Source organism: Crassostrea angulata, chromosome 3 (assembly GCF_025612915.1).
Source record: "Crassostrea angulata isolate pt1a10 chromosome 3, ASM2561291v2, whole genome shotgun sequence".
Taxonomy (NCBI): Eukaryota; Metazoa; Mollusca; class Bivalvia; order Ostreida; family Ostreidae; genus Magallana; species Magallana angulata.
In genome coordinates, this window is record NC_069113.1 from 9,396,228 (window position 1) to 9,422,637 (window position 26,410).

At 33.2% G+C, this 26,410-nt stretch overlaps 2 protein-coding genes across 5 annotated transcripts; one reads left to right on the forward strand and one right to left on the reverse strand.

The window, feature by feature from the left end:
• Positions 1-681: 681 nt before the first annotated feature.
• Positions 682-9,868, forward strand: LOC128178421 (methionine aminopeptidase 1D, mitochondrial-like). Of its 4 annotated transcripts, none has more exons than XM_052845565.1 (12): positions 682-912; positions 2,058-2,253; positions 2,641-2,832; positions 3,208-3,285; positions 3,395-3,558; positions 6,066-6,163; positions 6,499-6,558; positions 7,423-7,785; positions 7,816-7,997; positions 8,164-8,306; positions 8,769-8,915; positions 9,657-9,868. In XM_052845565.1, the coding sequence occupies exons 1-8, from the start codon at positions 782-784 to the stop codon at positions 7,608-7,610; spliced, it is 1,107 nt and encodes a 368-aa protein (XP_052701525.1). In that variant the 5' UTR covers positions 682-781; the 3' UTR covers positions 7,611-7,785; positions 7,816-7,997; positions 8,164-8,306; positions 8,769-8,915; positions 9,657-9,868. The 4 variants fall into 4 exon arrangements, with proteins under 4 accessions (XP_052701525.1, XP_052701526.1, XP_052701524.1 ...); XM_052845566.1 differs by having other exon boundaries at positions 7,820-7,997; XM_052845564.1 differs by having other exon boundaries at positions 7,423-7,997.
• A 1,144-nt stretch (positions 9,869-11,012) lies between these two features.
• LOC128178282 (MAM and LDL-receptor class A domain-containing protein 1-like) lies at positions 11,013-19,401 on the reverse strand. Its single transcript, XM_052845381.1, has 8 exons — positions 19,256-19,401; positions 18,723-18,866; positions 18,224-18,480; positions 12,767-12,848; positions 12,593-12,670; positions 11,870-12,007; positions 11,458-11,714; positions 11,013-11,236 (listed from the first exon to the last, which is right to left on the reverse strand). Exons 1-8 carry the CDS (start codon positions 19,290-19,292, stop codon positions 11,144-11,146), a joined length of 1,086 nt encoding a protein of 361 aa, XP_052701341.1. The 5' UTR covers positions 19,293-19,401; the 3' UTR covers positions 11,013-11,143.
• Between the last annotated feature and the right edge of the window lie 7,009 nt (positions 19,402-26,410).

The window sequence follows — 26,410 nt, forward strand, 5'->3', positions numbered from 1 at the left end:
AATTTAGCATGGAACTTGCATGTGTGTATTTACTAAGCAAAAAAAAAAAAATCATCAAAACAAAACTAATCAGCCAAAGAGTCACCGTTAACACTGATACTAAGTACTTCCTACATGATCCAGTACATTATGCTTGATCCACCTCTAAATGTATCGCGGGAAATTAAAACGCGAGATCTTTGTGACGTCATAGTTAACATTCTTTTGCGCTCGACAGTTTTCGTAAATTGTCGGACAAATTCGGAGAAGGAAATGACGTCATATGTCAGCAAAAGTTCAGTTTTTTACGTAAGCTTATATGTGTTGTTTACTGTAATGTTTTTAGAAGGATTTTTTTTATTGTTAAATGAAAATAATGTAAGCGATGTAGAGGTAAGAATTTTCCGTAGAAACACTTTCTGTTCCACCATGTTGCTATGCACCGCAAAGGATCACTGGGATAGTAGAACGTTTTCACGTGGCCTCATAAAATTTTCTTTGAACAATGTGCAGATTTCAACTCGAATTTCCTCCGTTCGTACACGTTGTCTATGGAGCTCGCTACGCGAGCGGCGCTTCGCGCCGCCTCGCTGCGCTCGCTATAAATTGAAACTTAATTTTATTTTTGTATAACTAAATACATCGTTAAATATTTTTCGATTCATTCCAAAAACATTTTTTGAAATACTATAAGCGGCCAACTAACGTACTTTCGATTTCGAAAATCTAGTCTGCATGGATGCTTGCCTCATAAATGAAGAACGGATGCTAAATGAGCGACTGATTAAGGACAAATTTAAAGATGCGAATAAATTTAACATATTGCATCTACCATGCATCTAAAGCTAGTAAAGTATTCCCCGTCAGTGCATTTTCAAAGATAGAGAGCAGGTATCCAAGTGTAAACGACATCAACAAACGGCATAAATTCAGGTATTGGTGTCCTCCTCATTGTTTCCTTTATGAAATGGACTTAGCATAGAGTGTAAATTCTTCAGGTTTTCATGGTAAGCAGTTAAAATATTTGGACACATAAAAGGCTTGTAGGCATCTTAATTTTTATCGATATAAACCGCTAATTGTATGGCAACAGTGATATATACATCTGCCTACATATGTAGCTGTAATGGGATGGAAGAAATAATGACTGACCAGACTTTTTCCCCTGGCAGGATTTAATCTGTCATTTCAAGGCATCATGGCACCAGATGTAACAGGATGGGAGGAATAATGATGGACCTGACCGGGATTCGAACCCTGGGCCCCTAATTCTTTAGTCAGGTGCTCTTCCAATTGAGCTGGTATTTCAATCGGTCTGGTCCGTCATTATTTCTCCCATCCTTATATTTGATTAAAAATATATACTGATAGGACTCTCTATATATTTTTGCTATACATAAATCGGCCTATTTATAGAAATTTGTAGCCTTGTAATTTAAATACTGTAAATTGATGGATGCAGTTGCATGTAGCTGCAGGTCTGTAGCACCCGAGAGGAAAAAATTCAGATGGACGACTTGGGAGCTGCAATTCCTTACATGTTATAAAGTTGCAATTTACAGTGAACAATAAGGTCACATATGACAGTGAGTCACTTAACTCAGTCCAAGACTGATCTCACATTACCGGTAATCATTAATTTAATAGTATGTTTCAAATACTTAAAATATTATATATCTTATATCTTAAAACTAGGATGTAATTAACTGAATTTTAAAATTCACCATCAATAGAAAGTTTTTTTAAACGAAATTTGAAGAATCATTTATAAAATGAATTAATGAGTTCATATTTTTTCTCTTTCCAACTATTGGACTAAGACGTACAGTGTGTTTATGTATTTATGGCTGGCAAGTATTGCATGTACACCTTGTAGTGATGTTACCTATACCAATGCAAATTATGATGTTTCCCTAACCATGCAGTTATGTATTGGTATTAACTATTTATTTTACAATAAACATGTTGCATGTTAGTCTATAAGTAATAAATTTATAGGACACGAGGTTTTTTCTATTTTTGAGTTTTACTCAATGAATTTCAACATTTATTACAATGTATATGTATATTTGACACAGCTTAGTACTCCCCCATAAAACGACTCCAGTAAAAGATATTCAAGATCACATACGTAAGCCACCCTATGCATTTACTGGGGTAGTAGGACCAAAACCATTGGATATTGATATCAAAACTGAGGAGCAAATTGCTGTTATGAGGGATACATGCCAACTAGCTAGAAAAATTCTGGACAGTGCAGGAAGATATTTAAAGGCATGTACCTGTATTAAACTAATTCTTTCATCCTTGCTCTTATGTTAAATGGTATTATTATATACAATAATTTTTGTCTTTTTTTCTCTTTAAAAAGTAAGTTGAATTTGTAATACTTGTATATAGATTTGAAGTATTTACTGGTAGTATGTACGGTAGTTATTTTCAGGCACAATTGCTATGTTTTATAATTTTCTAAACTTTTTGTTTACTTTGTATAAGTTGATTTTATAAACACACAGTGCATGCAATTTTACTATGAAAAAAAAAAAATCAATATTTTGAAAAGCAACTTGAAATACCGGTATCTTGATTTAAATCTAAATTATTTGTTACATGTATTTAACTACCCTGAGCTTTAGAATAAATATGATTTTGTACTAAAAGGTTGGTGTAACAACTGATGAGATAGACGAGGTTGTGCATCAGATGTGCATAGACAATGGAGCCTACCCATCTCCCCTCATGTACAACCATTTTCCCAAGTCCATCTGTACATCGGTCAATAATGTAGCATGTCACGGCATTCCTGACCTACGACCTCTAGAGGAAGGGGACATGATCAATGTCGACATTACTGTAAGTTCAGCGGCAGCATTATATTCCTCTCTGGTTTGAATTTGGCTAAGTGTTCATGTCTAATGGAACCTTTCATGTAGAATGAACCATACATTAATCTATTATGTATTCATGTGCTCTTGGGTTTTTAGTAACCTTGGAAAGTGTTGGATTTGTTTATCCATGACCACTTCTTAAAAAGTTGCTAGAAAATAAGTATGAAAAAATGTTTAAATTAACATTTAAAGCATGAGAGTTATTTTTCTCAATTCTGATCATATGTAACCATATAAGCTTACATTTTAATTGTATGCTAGTTAAGTTAGCAGTACATACAATTAAAATGTAAGCTTTCAAATGTTGTTAACCAATATTTCTTTATATGCATATTTACAGAATTGTCTTACAGCACAAGAAAACACACATGACCACTGGCCTGTTTATGATTCTGTTGTTACAAAGTGCTGGAAAACAGTTAGATATTAATATCAATGTTACATTTTATGAGCCTTAGTACATTATGTTAAAAAAAAAGTCTTCAACATTGCATCGTTTATAAATTTTCTGTTTGCATGTTATTCAGATTTATAAGAATGGTGTGCATGGTGATGTGTCTAAGACCTATCTGATTGGAGCTGTGGATGAAAAGGGCAGACAACTGGTGGAGGTAACGGAGAAATGCCTGTACGCTGGGATAGCACAGTGCAGACCGGGACAGAAATTCCTGGCCATTGGGACCGCTATCAAGTAAGATAGACTCTGGTGGATGTTGCAAGTTATATGTACCTTGTAATAACATAAGCAATTGATAAAGCCTTATATAGAATTTGTTCATGCGTATTTACTAAAGAGGTAGTTGGGATTGTCAGAATATTTTATCATCAATAAATTAGTAAATCTCATTTTATGAAAGACTTGTTGTTTGCAGATGAATAGTCTATTGAACTGAAGTACCTGGTAGTTTCAAATTCAATTTTTCATTAAAAATTCAAGCAATTTAATTTTTTGGAATATGTATTATATCATTGACTTAATATACCCAAAAATTAATTAAATAAATTGAATTTTTATTAACCATGTTTTCTGTAAATTATCTGTTTCAGTGTGGATTTAAAAAAGTTTCGTTAAGATTTTCATTTACTAGTTTCTTGTGAAATAGCTTTTGAAAAGCATGTATGTAAATATACATGTAGCTATCAAACAATATTATTGATCATACATAAACCAAACTTTTTAAAAATATATGACACATTACTTATTAACATTTATTTTTTTTAACATTTTTCAAGCAATGCATAATTTGTTAACTTTCAATCTCTCTCCCTTAAAAACTGTAAAAACAAAATGTGTTTTTGTATAACTATTTGTTCTACCATATATATCTCAGAGAGAGAGAGAGAGAGAGAGAGAGAGAGAGAGAGAGAGAGAGTACTTTTGCTGTAATTAGAATCATACTTATAACTTGTAGATTAAAACTAAAGTAGAACGGTTTATGACCCAAAAACTGACATTGATAACTGACATTGTAAAGATAAAATTATGATAAGCCTGAGGAATGAACCTATGATATAGGCCATAGTCTTGGCTTTAAATCACAGCTTTCCTTTTCGTGTAATTTGTCGGAATTTATCATGTTTACAATGACGGTTTTTTCCCTTCATTGCTCATATCTATTTGCAAGCATTTTTCAATCTTCTATTATAAGCAGTTAGCTAAAGATATTGTCTGATTGCACGCGTAAAAGCTGTTCCCTTTAGTCATGTGTATATATGTAGGGAATGATGCTACATGTATAAGTTGAATGAAGGGACATACTATTACTTTTTACCTTCAATACGATAACTACATTTAAATGGTATGCATGAATTCTAACAAGAGTTTGGGATATTACAGTTTTGATGAAGGTTATTCCATTTTATTTAACCCGAATTAAAATGATGCATAGTTTCGTATTGTGCATTTACTAGTATTCTATATGCAGCTCCAATTCATGTGACCAAAGTAGTGACCACAGAATTACCATTAGAAAATAAATGAAAGTTAACTGTACAAATCTGAGGTTTAAAATTTCTAGATTATCTCTTGTTGAATGGGGGTTGTTCCTTGTTTCTGTGTAAGAGTAAAATATTAAATATGATTATCTGTAAAAATTATCCCTATTTCCTGAAGTAGTCGGAGATCTGACCTGACTCAAATGGCGCGCTGTTTATTCGTTGTCCCAGAAGACTCATGGAATTTAGCAATCATTTCGATTTATTTGTCTTTTAGGTTACAAGATACATAATATAATTATCTTTCATAATGCCATTTACATATTAATAGTTAACAGTCATTCTGTATTTTTTTCCATTACTTTCTCATATCAAGTTAGTCCCCCTCTAATGTCTGTACATGTGCATATTTTTATTTTATCTATTGTCTAGTTTGGTCTGCTCTCTCAAAACATTTTCCATGATATAAGGATATCTGTCAACTCTTGTCTACTTATGGAGAAGGCTGAGATATATATATATACATGTATTCTTCATTGCGTGCTGTCTAATCATTTAAGGCATATTACGCCAAGAAATATTGTTTTATGAGTAAACGTGTGTTTTTTGGGAGTTGATTTTAATCAACTATCCTATGCAGTTACTCTGGGAAACCGAAAGTGAAACAGTGTTTGGACCTAAGCACAAATCATCACCGCTGACAAGACTAAGTTCTTGAAAATAGTAGAAAAAAATTCGATGCAATGTATGCTGAAGCATTGTTTTTCAAGGAAACTTATCTATAAACACTTTGAAAGTACTCAAATTTTATATACTACGAAGAATTTAGATATTTTTGTAGTCTCATGTATTCCTACACCAGAGTTAATATAGTCTCGTTCAACAAGACGCTCGGCTGTCTCCGTAAATCTGCGACAAGCAGAGAGGGGGCTCTCTTGCTTGTCGGATATTAACGGAGACAGCCGAGCGTCTAGTTAAGCGAGACTAGAGTTCGATATCAATAGTGCTTGGATCCATACAATTTTTAGAATTGTTTCGATAACTATAAATACATACTAGTAGTTGCAATTTATCTTTACATATTACACAACATGATTCATATGGGGTTTCTCGAAATTCTTGTCGGAAAAGTTTAAAAATTCATATTATAAAAAAGTGCGTAATTCAACTAATTGTCATGCAAGATAAATTGATTTTAAAATAAATGATAATCGATAAAATAAACTCCCGTCAGTACTTCAGTACTTTGATTTTTAAATGTAGAGACCTCGCAAAGGCAAATGGTTTTTCGGTCATACCAGCATTCTGTGGACACGGCATCGGACACGAATTTCACACACCACCAGAAATCATTCACATACGTAAGTTTCATTTATTTTTGACAATGTTTTTAATTCATAAAAACATATATTCATACTTATTTATCTTAAGCTTTGTATAAACAAGTCTTTTTATATAGCAGACTGTTTTAGATGATGTGTAGATACATGTCTGTACTATATTGTGGGTGCCGGTAATATTATGGTATACATAACTATTTTAGTAAATACTGTACGTTCGGAAGTCCCATTGTTATTAAACTTCATGTTTGGTAATAGCCTTTTCTTGTTATTGTTTACAATAAAATAGATCTGTTAGTATCTGTTATATAGTTTATTTGCCAGCATGCCGTTTTAAATATTTGTTTTATTTTCAGCTTTAGATGGATGTGAATCGCAGCACGTGACGATGAAAGAAGGAATGACCTTTACCATAGGTAAAAACATACCAAAGGAATTCGAATTTCTTCAAATGTTAAAGTAGTTATTTAAAGCTGCTTGGTCCAATTTTATATCAAATTTTGTGCACGTTTTTAAACAATGGTTATGCTAAGTATATGTATAATAATAGACATTGCAGTAGTTTTCCCAGTCAATTAAGCCAAAATTTCAATGAAAAAAGTTGTGTACAAAATTTGTTAACAAAACAAACGGCATAAAAGGGTATCGCGTTATTTTGCCTCATGTTAAAATTCACCCCTGACGTCAAGACGGGTATGGTTGTATTACGACTTCGCCATCGTTTTAAATAAAGGTCATAATGTTCAGGCAAATTACAAATAAACCTGTGTACGTTTTGTTTGCTAATATTTCTGAGTTTTGCTTTGTTTACAATCGATGCATAGAATGTGGGTTGTATAACTCTAATTATTTGGGGGACGAGATCAAACGGTTCCCTGTTCTAAACATCCCATGATGCATTTTGGTTTGTTTTTTCGTTTGCCCAAAAAGAAATTATTTTCATTTACTTTGAATATTTGTAACCTTGAAAGGAGACAGATTCTGCTGGTGTAAATAGGAGTAAGTCCATAACTTTCTAAGACAAATGGTTTGTATGGAAAATTATCTTACACTGTAACAACAAAAAATCGGACCAAGCAGCTTTAAAATTTGCATTGAAAATTATAATCGTAACGAATATCAAAACTGAACTCTGGTGTTTGAACTGTAGTGGTTTGTGACGATGGTATTCGGAATGGAAGATAATACAATATTTTCCCCCGTTTTATGAGTAGAAATGCATTCTTGTATGTAACCTTTATATGAAGAAGAAATCTAAATCATGCAATTCTTTATTACAGAACCTATTCTATCGGAGGGGACGGACATGATAGCCATTCTGGAGGACGATGGCTGGACGGCACTATCCGAGGACGGAAGTCGCTCCGCGCAGTTCGAGCACACCGTTCTGATAACTTCCGAAGGATGTGAAATATTAACAATATCAGAAGAAGAATTAAAGAGGGAAAGGAAGAAGAAGGATGCGTGAAACAATCCAATCTATATTAGGCTTTTTCAAAGATATGTTTTCCACAAAGTATTTGTAAAGAGTGCAAAATAAGATGACGTGGTATCAGACATGTGTACAATTGTTCTGTTTTCCTTTGTGACGATTTAGAAATCAATGTTTGAAAAATGAAATATATTTTGATACATTGTAACGTGTAGAGAGAGAGAGAGAGAGAGAGAGAGAGAGAGAGAGAGAGAGAGAGAGAGAGAGAGAGAGAGAGAGAGAGAACAATCCTTCACGTGTTAGATCATTAGATCATAGTTCCATATCTAGTATATAAGATAAGAAAGCGAGACGATACAACTTATCAACAGAGTTGCTTTTCACAACCATGGCGAACCTTGGACTCTTCTCCGCTTTCTTATGGTAAATAATATCTGGGTTTACCAAGTAACATTCCATATCAGAAACTTTTTAATCACTTGGCAGCCATTGTTTGAGATATAGATATAAACAAAGAAATCTGTTACAATGTATACTCGGCCTTGTTATATGTACTTGCACAGCTACATGTAGGTACTTTATTTCACAGTATTGCAGTGGCGCTGGCCAACCATAACTACAAACTCGAACTGTTTCATCATTTTGATCACGTGATGCATGCTGATTCTACGAATGTCCCTGTTCTTAGTCAGCAGGAATTCCTAAACATGTTTCATCAGATTGGAACTAATCGTTAGTAATAGTTACCCGTTGGTAAAAGTTACCCGTTAGTAATAGTTACTTAGTAATACATGTAGTTATACCGTTATTTCCTAAATGAATTTGTTTTCATCGTTTTAAAAAACTATTTTCTCCATTCATAGTCGCAAATCAGTATACATTGATTTGTATCTGAATTCTTTTAAACTCAGAATGATCCTTATTCTTATCATCACAAATTTTCACACTCATTTCCATATGTCTTTTCTTTGAAATATAAGCGCATAAACGAACTATGTATGCAAACAATTAAACAACTGACCATAAATCAGTTATTAGTATTTTAACCAAACGATCAAGAATCTGTTGATTCAATGAACTTTCAATTTAATTATTGATAAACTGATACTCAGATTCGTCTTTTAAGTGACATTTTTCCTCAATAAGCTAAGTCGGGACTTGCTGAAAAGTAAAATCTAAACCTTTTCCGTACAGCTCACGACTTTTCGTCACACTGGTCGTCGCGCCACCTACCCTGTTCGAACGAGGCTCATTATTTCTTCCAAGAGTTCGACGCAAACAAAGACAACCACATCAGCGACTCCGAAATCATCTATTTTTTCAAATTGTTTGATCTAAATGGTAAGATATTCTTATATCTACAATTATGTTTATATATCATGAAACGAAAAGTTACATTTTTTATTTTTAAATGAGATATAGAGAATAGGATTCGTATTTTCCTGTAAAAAATGAGACATTTTTTTGAATGCATATGTGAAAGGAGTCAATGAAAAAAGAACGGCCTTCCTTTACGTAAATGTACACGTTGACGGAATAGACGTGCCCTGCAACTACTAGTCTGACTACAGAGTACCATATAGATGGTTGTACTTGTGTCGGTCACACTGTACTCTAAAAGAAGTGAAGGGATCATTTTAAAATTATAAAAGAACATTAAAACAGGAGGTCTGGAGCCGATCGAGGGATTGTAGCATTCGACTGGCATGGCTTACTTTCAGCTAGTTATTTCCCTTCTGCCTGCATTTAGTTTGCATGGGCCTAGATAATTATAATGAACACTTAAGGGTTCGAATAACTCCTTTCCAAAATGATATACATGTAGATTATATATGCAAATTATAATGCAAATATTTAATAATGAAAATAAATATTTGAATATATTTGGCGCGAATTTAGTTCCTTTGGTTTATTATCGTAAACCATTTTTTCATATTGTGTTTTCATGCTGAAATCGGCAAACCAAAAATATTGTAAATAACGTATCATTTAATCGTATCTAACCCCCCCCCCCCCCCCCCCCCGCCCCCGCCTGATACTAGTATGCAGCAGTGATTCATGCTTTTAACGGTCACGTTGTAGAGGACCAGGAGGTCACTGAGGGTGAGTTCAGCATGGCCTGGGGGGCATTGTTTGACGGGTACTTGAACACCCACTCGCTCCACTGCAAGTCCAGCGACGACGATGACGACAGGAAGTGAACCCCCGTACAGGAATCACAGACTGGGATTCAATCAGTGGATCGAGGGGAAATATGACCATGATTTTAATATTAAAAAATTTTGAAAATAAAACATTAACTTCGTTTTATTGTATGATAGACACGTACGATCAAAAAACTACGTAATGTTTAATGATTTATAAGTTTATGTTTCGTATTTTTGGAATGACTACAGAAATGAACCAGAAGACTTGGCTAAATACCAATAGAATCAATGAGCACTTCCACTTTTACACTCAAGATGTTTTATTTATCATGTTTTTTTGGAACATTTCTGAATTTCTTATGCTGAAAATTCCTACAGATTTTTTTTCTTTACAAAACCCAGTTAGTTAACAAGCAGTCTAGAATTGTCTCCAACATGCATAATAATGTTCTTGGATTTCATCTTTACCACGATTCGGAATTTTGCTTTTTAGCCGACACATGTCCGTAGTCATTGCATGTTCTCTTAGTTTTTACACGTAAATTAATAACCGTCAAAACTACTACTCGTGTAAGCGATATGGCCCATAGGCCTACAAAATAATTATAACATTAGGTCAAGCGCTGGCGAACTTGGTTTCTTTTAAATAATGGTATAATTATTACTGAATATGCTGGCACGGGACGTTCATTATTCTACCGAGTATGATTCCCTCTATTTTTTTTAGGAAACTTAAGTCAACTCATGGCTCTATAGAACCAACAGAACTGAAATCTACACGCCCCGTTTATCGATTGGTCAAAACATACAGCGAACTACTATATAGTAAATAAGAAAAATCACAGACTGCATGAAATAATCATGTTGATGTCAGACTCAATCAAATTTCCAATAGATACGATTTGGCCGTTTCTTTTTGCTAACGTACTGATGTCCCTAAACAGTAATTTAGAAAAAATAACTTAATTTTTCAAATTATTTATCAATTGTTAAAAGCAAGATGTAAATATAAACAATGAAATACTCCCTTTAGTGATTCTTGTGGGTTTTGAAGGTAGCGATCATTGCAGAAAAAATTACATAAACCGCTAACGCGGGTTCTGTATTTGCTCTGTAATGTCACCACCTTTATATCTCGCATGAATCACCAAAGAAAGTATTTGATTGTTTCGATTAACTTCACTGTTTTTTAAAAAATATTAATCTATATGTCTGAGAATAAACAGAAATTCTTTCATGAACACCAACAGGTCCGAATATTTGCTTCTTATAAAAAATAGAATAAAACAGATTTGTTTTTTTCCTCATCTTTTCAATCGTTTTGTTCAGAGTCTTTAATTACTATTAGTAATTGATCAGATGAAATTTTTCAATCCAATTTTTTGACACAAAATAATCTCCACATGTCGCCTAGCAACCATTCTATCCAATCAGAGGCGGGCCGTCCTGTAGGCGTATGTCGTCAATGGCCAGATCACTGCTGTAATGGCGGGCCGCATCGGCCTCAAACACCAGCTACAATGATGCTAACAATTATACTACATCAAATGAATTTTACTGAATGCAATGTTCAGAAAAATAATATCTGCTATTTGAGATCTTTTTACGATGATGGTATTTTATGAAACTCTTAAATTTATACGTTCGATGGAAAAAAATGGAATTATAAAAAAAAATATTCTCTGCATCCTAGCTTTTCAAAAACTACATTGACTGAACCACCAATGAATTTTCACCTTATAAAATCCAACGGGAAGGTTAACACTGGCTTGTTCCCAAGACACGCCTTGACGTCCTTTTCTCACAAACAGTTCTTCCTTGGACCCGTCCGCATTTTCTTTGTATAGCCGTAAGTTTCCTATCCCTGCACCGTTCATGTGATACCAGAATGTCAGGTTTCTTGGGCTGTTGATACTGATGTGAGGGCTATACAGTCGGGCTGTCCAATTACCACTATGTGCTTCGTGCCCCTTCAGCAATAGGTAATACTCCGCTAAATAATATAATATAAAGTAAGACATTTACTCAACCGAAAACCTCGGTAAATGGCTGATTGATTATTTGTTTCTTCGCGAGGATATTCAAATGCTATCTTGTCTATAATCGATGATTTAACAAGAAGTAAACGGTCTTAAGAAACCTTATTACTTGTATTAGCATGATCGACCTGTGGACCGGAAGTAAGATCAGGGGATCGTCCGTACCATCTGTGCCAATCCAAATGGTCAGCCGAGTCCTGTATCCACGAGCACGTGTCGGCGTTGAAGGCGCAATCGAGCGTGATAACTACAACAGAATAGAGTTACTGTTTACAAAACTTTAGTGGCTAAACTTTCTTTTCTTTGCCTTATAAATCAATTCCGTTGCATTTGGCAGAAAAATTCGGAGCATGTAATGACCGTGGACCGCGGTTACTATGCATTAAACTTGCATTTTGTGCGATCTACATGTCAGACGGTCTAATTTCTGTCCTTGACTTCTTGTGTAGAAGGATAACCAGACTTGCTCCAAAGTGACCGATGAACATCCGGATAGTTTCACACTTACCAGTGAAATATGTACATGCACCGTTCAATACAAAGGATGAAATTCTGCCATTAAGTCAACTGAATGTTATCTGAAAAGTCTTCATAGGTAACTGAATGGCGGAGTTTACCATTTAGTCCCCGTGACCTTTTAGTTACCTTTCAGTTGACATAACGGCTCAACTTCATGCTGTTCAAACAGTCTGTCAGTTTCTCATCGTTGTAAATTCGTTTTACCAAGATCTTGTTTGTAACGAAACTATTGAAAATATTGAATATTGTGTTATGTCTTTTTTTCTTTCTTAAATGAAGAAGTCTAAGATTAAATTATCATAAAACATCTTACTTGGCAAGACTGGAAATAGTGCCGTGGTTGTTGTTGGCATGGTAACGGTCGTTGTAAACAGTGGGCTGTGTGTGAGCTCTGTTAAATATAACAGATGAGTGATCATAAAAGTCAGAGAGAGAGAGAGAGAGAGAGAGAGAGAGAGAGAGAGAGATTTGTTTTGAAGTGTTTTACCATAAGGCTCTCTAGACACTGTGATATCATCGATAGCTATGTCGGACGAATAGTGAAGTCTGGTTGTTCCTTGAAATATAATCTTAATAAAGAAACAAAAATATTGCCTATCATATGGAAATATAAAATTAATATTTTAGAGCAAGGTTTATCTATGTTACCGGATATGGTGTGCAGAAATTCGGAAAATAACCGTAATACAATAAATAATATGTCAAATCTTAATTTAGGGCTCAACAGCAAAACAATTTAATTGTAAATTAATAATAAACATTTTAAAAAATGTTTGCTTATTTCGCCGCCTGGTCAAACATCAAATACCATTCCTATAACAATTCTATTTCTCCTGAGATAGATTAAGCACGGCACTGAAATTTAAGGAAATGCTCAAAAATGGTCCAAGGAACTACCGATATAAACATATTATCATGTCTGGGCCATCTCGTTCACACATTTAAACGTTAGGCAATCAAATCTTGTCCGCCGATGCATCATGGGGGGGGGGGGGGGGATAAGTAGTTAATCCTGGGCTGTTTTGGAATTTCTATTGCTTTGCATAGTGAAATTAATTCTATCTTGATTGCCCCTCAATTACTGTGGGTCATGGACTTTCTACACGTGCAACTCTTAGAGGAAAATTTGTCTTGAACAAAGAAGTCGGCCACTGTCGTCTCATACATGTACAAATATTCATTTGTATGACCAAAAAGATATTCATTTTCTATCCGGATCATACTTTGAACCTCATAGCTAGAGTATCGACAATATATCAAACCTGGTTAATTGATACATCTTGTAGGGAACGTGTGTCTCAACACAAAAAATAGGCCACTTTGACCTCATTGTTTATTTTGCAGCTATGTATATTAAAAAAGAACAAGCATACGTGGTTCCAGACAAATGTATCATGCACCTCGGCTATGAGTTTAGTTAACACATTTACTCTATTTTATAAATTGCATTCATATTTTAAAATGTAAGGTATTAGGAAGCTAGTTAGGAGGGAATAAACTTTGTGGTGTAGATCAAAGTACAAAAGTACAAATATATAGTTGTTTTTCACTAAATCCAAATTAATAAGTCAAAAAGAATTGAATATATGTTTTTCTTTTATTAAAGTCCTTGATAAATTTGCCATACAAAATATTTCTCCATTAATTTTCCTTTAATATATCTTTTTTTCTATCGGAAATATTTACAACATTGTTAACACCATGTATATGGAACTGTGATATCATCAGTGAATTAGATAGAAACCAATCTTCAACTAAAGTTGTAACCTTAAGGTGGCAGGGGACAGTTATTTTGATACAATTCATTGTAGCCAAGGGATGCATGTCTTCGGAACTCTGTAACTAGAATTTCCTCAGTTCCCATTCAGCACAAATACCTTTAATTCACTCTTTATAAGGCCAATCACCAATTTCTGAAGAAAATTACTAGTCAAAACCTGTAAAATTCTCTACATACTGGTTTTTATGAGATTTTGACCCTTTCATATTTTGCTAATTTTTCATGATTTTTCAGCTTTTTAGACCTCCCCCAGCTAATTCCCTGCAGAGGGTTGACGTTCCGTACCGCGTGCATGTTGCACTATCACATGTCAGAAACTTACCAGTGTATAGTTTACAATGTCCCATCCACCTACTTTTCGTGTTATTTTACCTCCCGTCTGTAACTTGCAATTTCACCGTGTAAAGTCAGCACAACAGTCATAGCCGCAAGTTTCGCATTTTACTTCTGATTCTCATGTACCTAACATAATGGGCCTACATATTGCATATCAATTTCAACAACAGACACCCCTCTAACTAATGATAATCATTAAAAATCATTTCATGAATTTTAGCAATATTGACCGGGTACTTTATTCGAAACTGTCCCTTGCTACCTAAGTTTCCGCAAAATTTCCAAAGTGTTTCGGTAGACTAGTGCCTATTAATTACTTGATGATAGCAATTAAAAGACAAATATGTATATGAACTGGTTTAACTGAGGAGCACAAAGAAAACGTGAGTTTTTTTTAGTTTTGATTTTCATACTGCGCCATAAATCTCACCAGTTGCGCTCTAAAATACTTTGATTTTTGTTTAAATGTTAGCGTCTATCTGTGAGAAGGAAATTTCTATACTAGTACATGAAGTTATATTTTTTGTTTTGTTATAAAAAGCGTAAGAATTGTAATATCGAAGGATGTGTTACAGAAAGAGTATAGTTGGCCATTGTCATGACGTTCGCCTGTTGCTTTATCCAGTCCTTCAGCTTTATCAATAAAACAATTCTTAAGAGACGCAGTTCTAGATCCCCCGCTGTTGTTAATTCGATACACATTGACAAAGCTACATATAGTACATTAAGCTTAAACAGTCTTGTTAACTAAAAATGTAGATCATGTTATATTTGAAACAACTATCAAACAAATCGCGCAACACAAAAACATTTCGAAGCGAAATAATACGACCCCAGTTGTTTTTTTCCTGTTAGCGAATGGTAAAATAAAACCTTACATGTACATTTATGTTCAGAATTTGATGAAAACATTGTAAGTTTTAAAGGAAAGCATACTTTGCCATAATGTTTGATAACTGTCATGACAAAATTATACAAAAGAGGTCTTTCGAATAAAAACCTTTCCTCAATTAAAACAATTCATTATTTGTTAATTACGACAAATAAAGCAAATTCAACAGGAAGCAATAAAATTTATTATTTTTTATATCCAGGAAAAAAAGAAGAGGGTCATAGACTTTCAACAATATGAAATTGTTTGTTTGTAGCGGGAATTAATATTCGCCAGACTTGAAACATGGCCACAAATCTGTAGTACTTAGTTAGCTGTCAGATTATTTACCACAATTTCTTTTTATTCTAAAGCACGTGTTCATGATTTTACCTTGAGTGTTTTTTAAAGTTGCCCCGTAACTGTAGCAAGGATTTGGTCTTGGAGAATTTATATGCGATATATATATGAAGTTTTAAAAATGTTGAGGTAATGTTGATACAGCTGCCATCGTCGGAAACCCACGGCCAGTCTCGCATACGCTTACAGTAAGCGTATGCGAGACTGGCCGTGGGTTTCCGACGATGTACAGCTGCATGTACATGTAGTATTATACTGGATTTGAATTATGTTGATTTATGGAATATCAATTTTATGCAATATTAATTATTAATGAACATTCAATAATAAATTTTAGTAGCTTCAAGATCTTATACATCAAAGTAAGTTGTTGAGCTTTACGTTATAATCAATTTTATTTTGCTGCAAAAAATGTATAATAATGAATTTTTTGGAGTATCCCTAAACCTTAATAGAATAAAAATTTGAATTTATCAGGAGAAAGTTATGTATTTATTGATATATCGAAAAAACAAACTTTTGCACGAATAGACTACAATGTTATTTTGCTTCCAAAAGAGTCTGCATAGTTTTTGCTAAATCATTATACATACAGAAGTTCATCAACAATTACATTTCCTAACTTCAAAGTAGTAAATGAAATATTGTATTAATATGTTCTACGGTGTGACCGTTGGGGCGAGCGCAGAAGGAGCCACACATCTGTCATCATTGTTAAATGCAACCCGTGGACTTAACCAAACCAAAAAACTTTGGCTTTGTCTCGAAAACTTATTTATTAATTACAAAATGACGTGGCTACACGTAGATCTAATAACGATTACACTTTTCTTTTTTAAAAATTTTTTGTCACCTACCTAACGTATGCAATGATTGGATAAATATGCAATAAATTTAGCATGAACTTGCATGTGTATTTACTGAGCAAAAAAAAATCATCAAAACAAAACTAATCAACCAAAGAGTCACCGTTAATAGCGAGCGCAGTATCCTACTGAGTACTTCCTACACGTTACATTCAGTACAGATGCTTGATCCACCTCTAAATGTATCGCGGGAATATAAAACGCGAGATCACTGTGACGTCATACTTAACGTTTTGCCCTCGACAGTTTTCGTAAATTGCGGACAAATTCGGGGAAGGAAATGACGTCATAGGTACAGTTTTTTACGTAAGCATATGTGTTGTTTACTTTAATGTTTTTAAAAGGATTTTTTATTGTTAAATGAAAATGATGTATGCGATTTACAGGTAAGAATTTTCCTTAGAAACGCTTCCTGTTCCGCCATGTTTCTATGCAGCGCAAAGGATCACTGGGATAGTAGAACGTTTTCACGTGGCCTCATAAAAATTTCTTTGAACAATGTGCAGATTTCAACTCGAATTTCCTCCGTTCGTACACGTTATCTATGGAGCTCGCGCGCCGCCTCGCTGCGCTCGCTATAATTTTGACTTGAAAATTGCAACACGTAAATCTTTAAGGTTTCAAGTCAATTGAAACTATATACCAAAATTCAGTTGTGTGTCAATATAATATGTTTTACGGTGCTACCGTTCTCGCGAGCGCAGCGAGAATTACACATGCCTTGCATCAACTTATAGTTTTATTTAGGTATCAACGAACGTCAAAGAATTTTTGACAGAGTATTTCTCTACAATAAGTATGCCAAATGTACTGATTTTAATGATTATGATACATACAGCGCAACCCCTTACCCAGAGAGAGAGAGAGAGAGAGAGAGAGAGAGAGAGAGAGAGAGAGAGAGAGAGAGAGAAAAGAGAGAGAGAGGAGAGAGAGAGAGAGACTTTTTGCAGGTGCGTGATTTCCCACAATTAAATTTAATGGTCTGACTATATGCAATATCTACATAAGTTTTTTTTTAACTGATTCTTTTTTTTTCATTTTATTCCTTTTTATTTAGTTCAAAATGTCCTATTATTTATTTCCTCCCTACTCATATACTTTACCTACCTACTGTACATGCATGCACAATTAGCTTTAAAATATTTTATTAGAAAAATTAAAAAACAAATCATATGTCAATGAGGCAGATATCGCAGTCTATACTGAAATAGCCAGTACACTCATTACAGATGTTTGATCCACCTCTAAATTTATCCCGGGAAATATAGCGCGAGTGCATTGTGACGTCATCCATGACTTTGTTCGTCTTTGTTTACGTTTCTCGACTCAATACGAAGGTATGGAAGCATGTAACAAATCTTTTGAGACTCGCCAAAGCATTTGCGGTACTCAAAACGTGTCTTCAAACTTTAAGTCACCGTAAATTACGAGTTAAAAGTCAGCCATTTTTGGCAGAGCACCACGGGTGAAAACATTAGAGAGCATTATGGGACGTAGACAAAAAATTTTGTTTGATGAACTGTAGGTTTAGCTCGTTCTTTTTCCCGCGCACACTGGTTCTTAGAGCTCGCTTCGCTCGCCGGCGCTGCGCGCCGGCGAGCTGCGCTCGCTATTAATACTTTTGCAACGCTAGAACATTGACTTCCTGCACTTGATACATTGACTACATGTATAATCTCACATTCAAAGCAATTATTTTTAAATATGTTGGGAATAAGTTAACATATTTACGTAAGCAGTAATGTCTTCCAATATGACTTGTGCTTGATGCCAACCCGGTCCTTGCCTCCCAGACTTTGTCCAAACTGTTTTGGTTCCCCCGTACCGATCTGCTAGCACCACCCTCAGCTCTCCGACCCCCACCCCATTCATGTGGTACCAGAAAGACACGGTGGTGTTATCAAGAATGTACAGATCCGGACTTCTAATCTCGGCAGCAAAAGTCGAGTTTATGAACTCGTGGCCATCAATGTAAAGGTACTGGCCATCTACGAGAAGAGCGATTATTTCACTAAGTTATTCTACATTATACTACCCAAACATTGTGTTATGATCATCACAAGAACAGCGATTATTTCACCTAAATCATTCTAAATTACAATGTCTACCCAAACATTGTGTTATATGTGTTAAACCATAAAGTATTCATATAATGAATGCAATTTAAAATGCATGAAACCATGTTGAAAATACATTGAACTGCATAAAAGAAATCAAGAAATAGCATTACTTCCGGTATCTGAGTGATCTCCATCCGGTCCAGAAGAAGGATCCTTCGTAGTTCCGCTTCCGAGTTTCCAGGTCACTGTACTGTCTTGAACAGTAAACCACTCACAGAGGCCGTTATCAAAGTTACATGCCAGACCTCTTACAGCTGTAGACAACACATTGAAATTAAGTGTTTCTACGTTCAACTTTATTAGTATTGATATCATATCAAAACCTTTCCATGAATATCTACAGTCAAATTAGGCTAAACAACATTTTTTTTTTCGAGATGGACAGGTTGTCGGGTTAGACAATTAACGTAAATTTATAAATTTTCTAACTCAAGCTGAAATAGATATCAGACTCAGCAAGCTTGTGGTTTAATTCCTGTTTTGTATTCAATAACATAAATAATGAATGATAAACTGCATAAACAAAGATTAAAAATAAATATATATCTATCCAGTTTTCTTTTAACGTGAACAAAAATTTGATTCTTTTTATCAAATTTCTTTTTGAAAAAAAAATTATGATGATATCAAAAAATTCACTTACCAATTAAGAGATTAAAAAAAAGAAGTGGTTTATACATTCCGACTGGGACGCATTTGGGACATTAGACATCTTAAATCGCGTGTCAAAGGGTCAGACGACCGAAGAAGCCACGGGTCGATGTGGCGTTGATAAGCTGCGAACTCGGGGACATATAACTTCTAGTCTCTCGCTTTGATAGAGTCGTACAATAGTATTTCTATGGCCTGCCAAACTTTGTAAAGTTTGTATTGTTATAATATTAGTGTAATAACTTGCTTCCCTGAATGAAAGGTGGATGTGACTTTTGATACTGCTTAGGCATTGTACAACATAAATAAATATCGTTTGCGTCTCCGAAGAAGCAACAACAAGGGACGTTAAAGCTGAAAGATTTACTCTAGTTATTTTATGAGATTAAAAGCGATTTTCATGAAACTCGTTGAATTGGGGATACAAAACACAATTGTTTATTGTTAGACGATTATTGCTAAGGAAATCACAGGAGATTGCTTAAAGGGGGTAGGGTCAGATGCCTTGTTTAAAAAGAGCTGCAAGCTCTGTATCACGCCTATATCTCGGCAAATGGGGTTCAATTTTGGCCGACTATTTGGAAAAACCTTTAGTAAAGACTCTATATGATATGGGCCTAAAATACTCCCTCCCCCTTTAAAGGAACATCATCAATTTCATCTCTACAACTGAATTGTTTGTTTCCTTTGTACACATATGTACGAAAGCCCATTGAGCTCATTTTCGTAGGTTAAAAAGATATTTTTTTCGCGAATAAACGCGAAACTTTCGCAAATAAACGCGAAACTTTCGCGATATAACGCGTTAGTTTCGCGAATAAACGCGAAACTTTCGCGAATAAACGCGTAACTTTCGCGAATAAACGCGAAACTTCAATATTGTTATTTCATAGAAGAGAACCTATGAAGAATAATTGCTGAAAACAAATATATTAATGTAAATAAAACAAAATAACATTATATAAAGATGTAAATGAATTAGATTTAACCTTATACAAATTAACATAAATTAAAACGAAGGAAATCATTAAAATCTTAGTACTGATTTTCAAAGGACATAACGCACTTCTCACATTCTAATGGGCGCTGTATTATTGAAAATGAGGCAGCAACATATTTTAATTATAACAATTTTAATTCGAATTAAACGTTTTATTAAGTATCATTTTAGAATTTAAAGGATATCATTGTTTGAAACGTTATAATATATGTTATATCGCTGCGACATAACTTAACGTCTAGTTTAATATCAGAAAGATAAGTCAAGCTGTGAATTGAAATTTTCAAGCTTTTGTTCAAATCTAGATGACGTAAATTCGTCCTCCAAATTTATCAACTATGTCATTTGAAAATTAATACTAAGATTTTAAAGGTTTCCGACGGTTAAATTTATATCAATTTTATAAGAAAAAGATCATCAATGAATGCCTGTTCGAACACAGGGTTGGCGAACAACTGAAAATCGTAATATGATGCTCAAACTTATTATCTACTTTGGACATATAACATATAAAAATGTTATGATAAAGTTTTATCAGGATTTATTATTATCTATATGCAAAAAAGATAATTTTGTCTTCATAAATCAACGTAACACGGATATTATAATAATAATGAATAATAAGTATTATTTATAAAACTTAAAATGTGTTTGTTTTCCATCGTTTTTCTTCATAAGGGTTCTGTATGAAATGAAAATATTTATATAATAGTTTCGCGTTTCTTTGCGAAAGTTACGCGTTAATTCGCGAAAGTTACGCGTTTATTCGCGAAACTAACGCGTTTATTCGCGAAACTTACTCGTTATATCCCGAAAGTTTTGCGTTTATTCGCGAAAGTTACGCGTTATGACGCGAAAGTTTCGCGTTTTTTTTGCGAAACTAACGCGTTATATCGCGAAAGTTTCGCGTTTATTCGCGAAAAGAATATTTTTTTTTATCTACGAAAATGAGCTCAATGGGCTTTCGTACATATGCATGTAAAGTTATTTTATAATTTTTCTTTTGATCCAAATGCCTACAGTTCAAATATAAATATATGAAACATGACATCACGAAGTTAACCTTTTCCCGCCATATTTCCCTTTTTAGTAAAACGGCTTGTCTTTAAACAGTTTTTCTTTCAAGAGGCATTGGGCGCAAACAAACAAAATATTTTCATCAGAGGTGTATCTATCTAAGACTAATAAGTAATTCTTGTTCAAAGAGCGCTTTAAATTACCCATTCGAAAAAAAAAACATAAGAAAAATGTATATTTTTCAATGATTTTGATTAAATTATAGAAATTGCGAAACTTTTTACGTCATCAACTGCCAGTGAGTGCAAAATTTTAAATAAATAGTTTCAAAAAATATATTCAATATCAACTTTAAAAAAAAAAGAAGATAACATTACAATTTAAAGTACCTGAAAAACTTTTAAAAATGGTGCTAAATATGATTGATATCTAATATAGTTCTTTAAAAGAAATCTTAACCATCACAAAAAAATTAGTTGAAATAAATAGTGGCAATACCCCTTTAAATTTTTTTCATTATTATTTTATTGATTTTAATCAGTGTTATCAAATTGATAATTATATGAAAAAAGAACAAAAATATATGTTTTGAATTAAATAATAAGTTTGTCCAAAGAAACATATTACAAATGAGGCTTGGGACCCTGTCAACCTGTCCAAAAAATAGTACAAAAATTTCAAGGCCATGTACATACAGTGTATATGTAGGTCTGATAGTATACACACTTCTTTTGTTTAATAATAGTGGATCCTTCGTGCTAACGCCAATGTAAACAATAACATAATTCATTTTCTGCTTGCTTTTTACAGAAAATGACTTTTTTGAAAACAAGTCCCCGATGGTATTTTTTTTACCCAGTATTTACTTCATTTTACTTCTGTGTAATTCAAGTTCATTGTTAAAGTAGAAATAACCGATGTACGTTAAGAGGACTAGATAGACATGATTTATTAAAGCTATATTTACATCCATAATATCAGAGCTATATATTATGATATAGGGAAATGTTCAAATTTTAAAGCTAAAATATGTGGATTTTTCTGACCTAAATGACAGTTAATGGTAATAAGCATCACAATTAAAAAGTTCAGGGTAGAGCTGATAGGTAATTTGTTGACCGCCCAGCTTCCTTGACTTAGTAGAAATATACATTACAGAACTTCTAGCGTATTTATTGATCATTTGTGAGGAAAATTGTATACATGTATATATTAGCAGATGAAAACGTGCAATCTTTTAAAATATGCATGTTTCTGTAACAATGTGTAAAATGGTTCTACATGTATCACTCATCATACTTAATACTAAAAACGTCCTGGATGTCTTTGTTTCAATTATTTTTTTGTTGGTAAAATACTTTTTTATTTTGCTAAAACATTACATACTAGTTCCACATTATGGTAATTTCCTTTCTCTCGGAATATTTTCCACAGTGGATTCTCTCTCTCTCTCTCTCTCTCTCTCTCTCTCTCTCTCTCTCTCTCTCTCTATATATATAATTTCAGTTTATCTTGATAAGTTGTCCTCGTTAGTTAACCATCTGTTTGTTTCACAATGTTCCTAGTTCTTTCCAGAATGGGTTTAAAATTGTATCTCTTTGGGGCCTTATTAACGTTGGTGTCAGGTTTTAATGGGAGAGTCCAACAAGTTTCTTCGATTCAGTTTCTTGTCACTGTAAATACAACCTTCAAGTAAGTCATTTAAATGTATAGCACTGGAAATCAAACGCAGAGATGACTACAATACTGCATGTATTACTGTCAATATAATGAACTTCGAGAATATTTTAGAGTAAATTAAAAGAAAAAAGAGAATGATTTATCATCTAACATGGGTTACAAATTATGAAATGCCCTTGACCTTAACAACACATATATTGAGGTTTAAAAAAAATTGTGAATTATATAAAATAAGAATGATATATGAATTAGGTATTTAGATAACTTTCAGGCACAGGTAAATAGCTAGGAAAAAGTAAATACTTCCATATAAAAGAAAAAGGTAGAGAAAAGAAGCCGAGATAAATATCACTGTCATCCCAGGTAACATAACATGTAAATCACTTGTAGGTCTAGCTAGGCATAATTTCCCCTAATTGTTACTATTCTAATTGCGGTTGTATTTGAAATGCCCATCAACTGATTCAAAATACACCCAAATAAAGAATGGATTGACATATCATTATACATTACTCAGGTAGTTAAATGAAAAATAAATTAACTCAATATTTCTCTTTAATTGAACTCTTCAATTACATATACTAAAAGTAACTATTTTTAATTTTGTTATAATTGCAAGGTATTGATGAATAATGTGTCTGTCTGTGCTTGTTACTGCTAGTTAATGCAAATCAAAATATTTGAAATATCTTTTAATTGATTTTTATTTTTAAAGGATATTTGACATATTTGATCTTAAGCAGGGATAATAATATTTTGCCATAATGCACAAATATTTGCATGGCAAACTATTAATATCAAAAATAAACTTTCCTAGTTAAAGTTATAATGTCTATCATCACAACTTATACTTTATCATGGTATGGTATGCCTATTATAAGAATATTAATTTGAATGTCGACAATATCAGTATTTATCAATACTTTTAATGCAAATGCCAAAGGGGTTTTCACTTCATCTTTTAAACAAAGTTAATGCATTTGCAGTTTTACACTTTTTATTACTTGCATGCTTCTTATTCTAGAAACTCTTCAAAATGTGCATCTTTGCAAGCCAAGGGTTTACCATCCCCTCTGTCCCTCTACAACCCTACAGTTGTAGAGGAGCGGACTGAATTGTAAACCATTGGCTAGTGAAGATGCAAAAAGTGTTATAAGTAAATATGCAGCATTCAAAATGCCGTTTAGGTTTTATTGCAATACTTGTTTCAGTTACCATAAAATTTTCAAATATTGAAAGATGGTTTACGAGCAGTACTGACTGAAGTTTGGAAGATTTGTATTTCATACATTCATAATTGTTTTGGTTTTTATATTTTCTTATACTATTATTGAATGTCTGCTCTTTCGTAACAAGTCTTTAATATTTATTATTTCATTTATATAATTACTTTCCTGTGTCATTGAAATAGTTATTGAGAATAACAAATTTAGTATAATAGTTTGCCTCGATGGAATATTAATTTTCTTAAAAATTAGCATGTCAAATTTCAATTTAAAAGATAAAAAGTTCGTTCTTTTTTCATCACAATGCGTTTTAATAGATAGGTTATGATAATTCTTAGAACAAGGGTTGTAATGACCTTGACTTAGAGAACCTTGTAAAAATTTTCGCATAATATTCATCGTTTTTGAACCGCCGATTATTTCATACGCCTGTGATGGACATATACTTTGAGAAACGATGACAGACTATTACAGAAGGAATGTTCTTGAAAGACATCAACATAGACATTTCAATTACTTAATGTTCCCCACGCGATATTTATCATTTTAATTATTATAAAGTATGTTATACCAATTTTAAATTCAAATATGTTTGCAAATATTTAAATAACTAAAATGACTCTCAATGTTCGAAATATAATAGAAATGAAGTTTCAAGACATTAAGCAATGTGTAGATTAATTATTGAAAACTAACACATCCATTTTTCTAATGTTAACAGAAATGTAGATAGTTTAAATATCTTATATTAATCTAATATTAATAGTGACTGCATATCAACCATCAAAACTCCATGGATAAAACCAGGCACACATGGAGAAAAGATTTTCGTGGGCGGGTGTGATGAGGGCCCACTGCAATTTAACGTCTTGTCAGAGGAGAATGATGGCAATTCAATGGTAACATGTATTTAAGGAGGCGAGGCTGGATAGTCTATAATTACTCATCAGATCTACCTTAGAATTTTCTATTTGAAAATTTTTGCCCAATTAAAGTGTTTGATAAAGAAAAAGTCCAAATATTTTAGGTTTAAAATTCAACAGTTCCCCATATCTTTAAGCAGATCTCTTCATCTCAATATGATTTATATTCCAGGCCTAAGTATCATGAAACAGTTTTAGACTTAGGGACTTGGACACGATTTGAGCTCAAAATTTTCAAAATTTATTTTTCCATTTTCATATCTAGAATGGTCAATATGGATATTGTTATTGATTCCTCAAAATTTTAAGTCAAATATCGAGCTACAAGAAAGATACAGATTTTGAAATTCTTTGTTTTGTAAACAAGGCTTGAGTCTTGTTATTGTTTAAATATGTTGTATATGTTGTATTGGTATAAGTCTCAATAAAAAGGTGCTCTCTTTTGTTGATAATATTATTTATGAAAACATTGAATTAGTTTATCTTGTTTGCCACGAGTCATTTTGTTTAATAAATGGTAATTTCTTTACTTTATATTATTTGTAAAAAAGATAAAAGACTCGAGCTTTGTTTACATAACAATGAATTTGTATGTCTGTATCTCGCTTGGCACTTGACATCTAACATTTATATTTTGGTCCATCATTCAAAATGCACAAATAAACCATTTTATACATAAAAATAGAAAAATAAAAATTTCATTTCAAATTGTGTCCAAGTCCCTTTAAGGTCAAGATCTAGTAAATGAAAGGTGCATACAGGTTTATAAAATTTAAGATAAAAATTCTTTTCATGATGCTTCATAACAATAGCTGTGTTTAATGGGGTGTACCGGGACTAAAATTTTTGGTAAACACAATGAAAAATCAAGTTTTATACTGTCATTTCCAATGAAATATGAAGGAAATTCGGGACAAATTTCGGAGTTTTGTCCATTTTTGACTCATAAAATATATCTAGAATGCCTACAGTCTCTCCAAAAATTGAAGCAGAATGAACCAAGCCCTTGACTTCCTCTTTAAAATGATGTCAAATTGAATATAGGTATCGGGATTACTTTTCCCATGATTTAACATAAAATGTCGAGAAAATGTTAAATTTTCTACATAACTCCTTTCGAGTCGTAAAGTACGGGAAAACGATTCCTCAAATCAATTATGACGTCATAATGGCTCTATCACCAAGAGACACTCTGGAATCATTTTCAGTCAGTCATAAAATGATTGTTTATCATAACATGACGATTGAAATTTGTAATAACAAGGCTATATTAAGACACTTTTAATATCATTCTAATTTTT

Coding starts and splice junctions, on each gene's coding strand:
- LOC128178282 (XM_052845381.1), bottom strand. CDS start 19,292: ATGTATAAACCACTTCTTTTTTTTAATCTCTTAATTG. Junction 18,481..18,722: donor AGATCACTCAGATACCGGAA/GTAATGCTATTT, acceptor CTCTTCTCGTAG/ATGGCCAGTACCTTTACATT. Junction 12,849..18,223: donor TGGAAGACATTACTGCTTAC/GTAAATATGTTA, acceptor TTCTTTATTAAG/ATTATATTTCAAGGAACAAC.
- LOC128178421 (XM_052845564.1), top strand. CDS start 782: ATGCGAATAAATTTAACATATTGCATCTACCATGCATCTAAAGCTAGT. Junction 3,286..3,394: donor TTACAAAGTGCTGGAAAACA/GTTAGATATTAA, acceptor CATGTTATTCAG/ATTTATAAGAATGGTGTGCA. Junction 6,164..6,498: donor ACCAGAAATCATTCACATAC/GTAAGTTTCATT, acceptor TTTTATTTTCAG/CTTTAGATGGATGTGAATCG.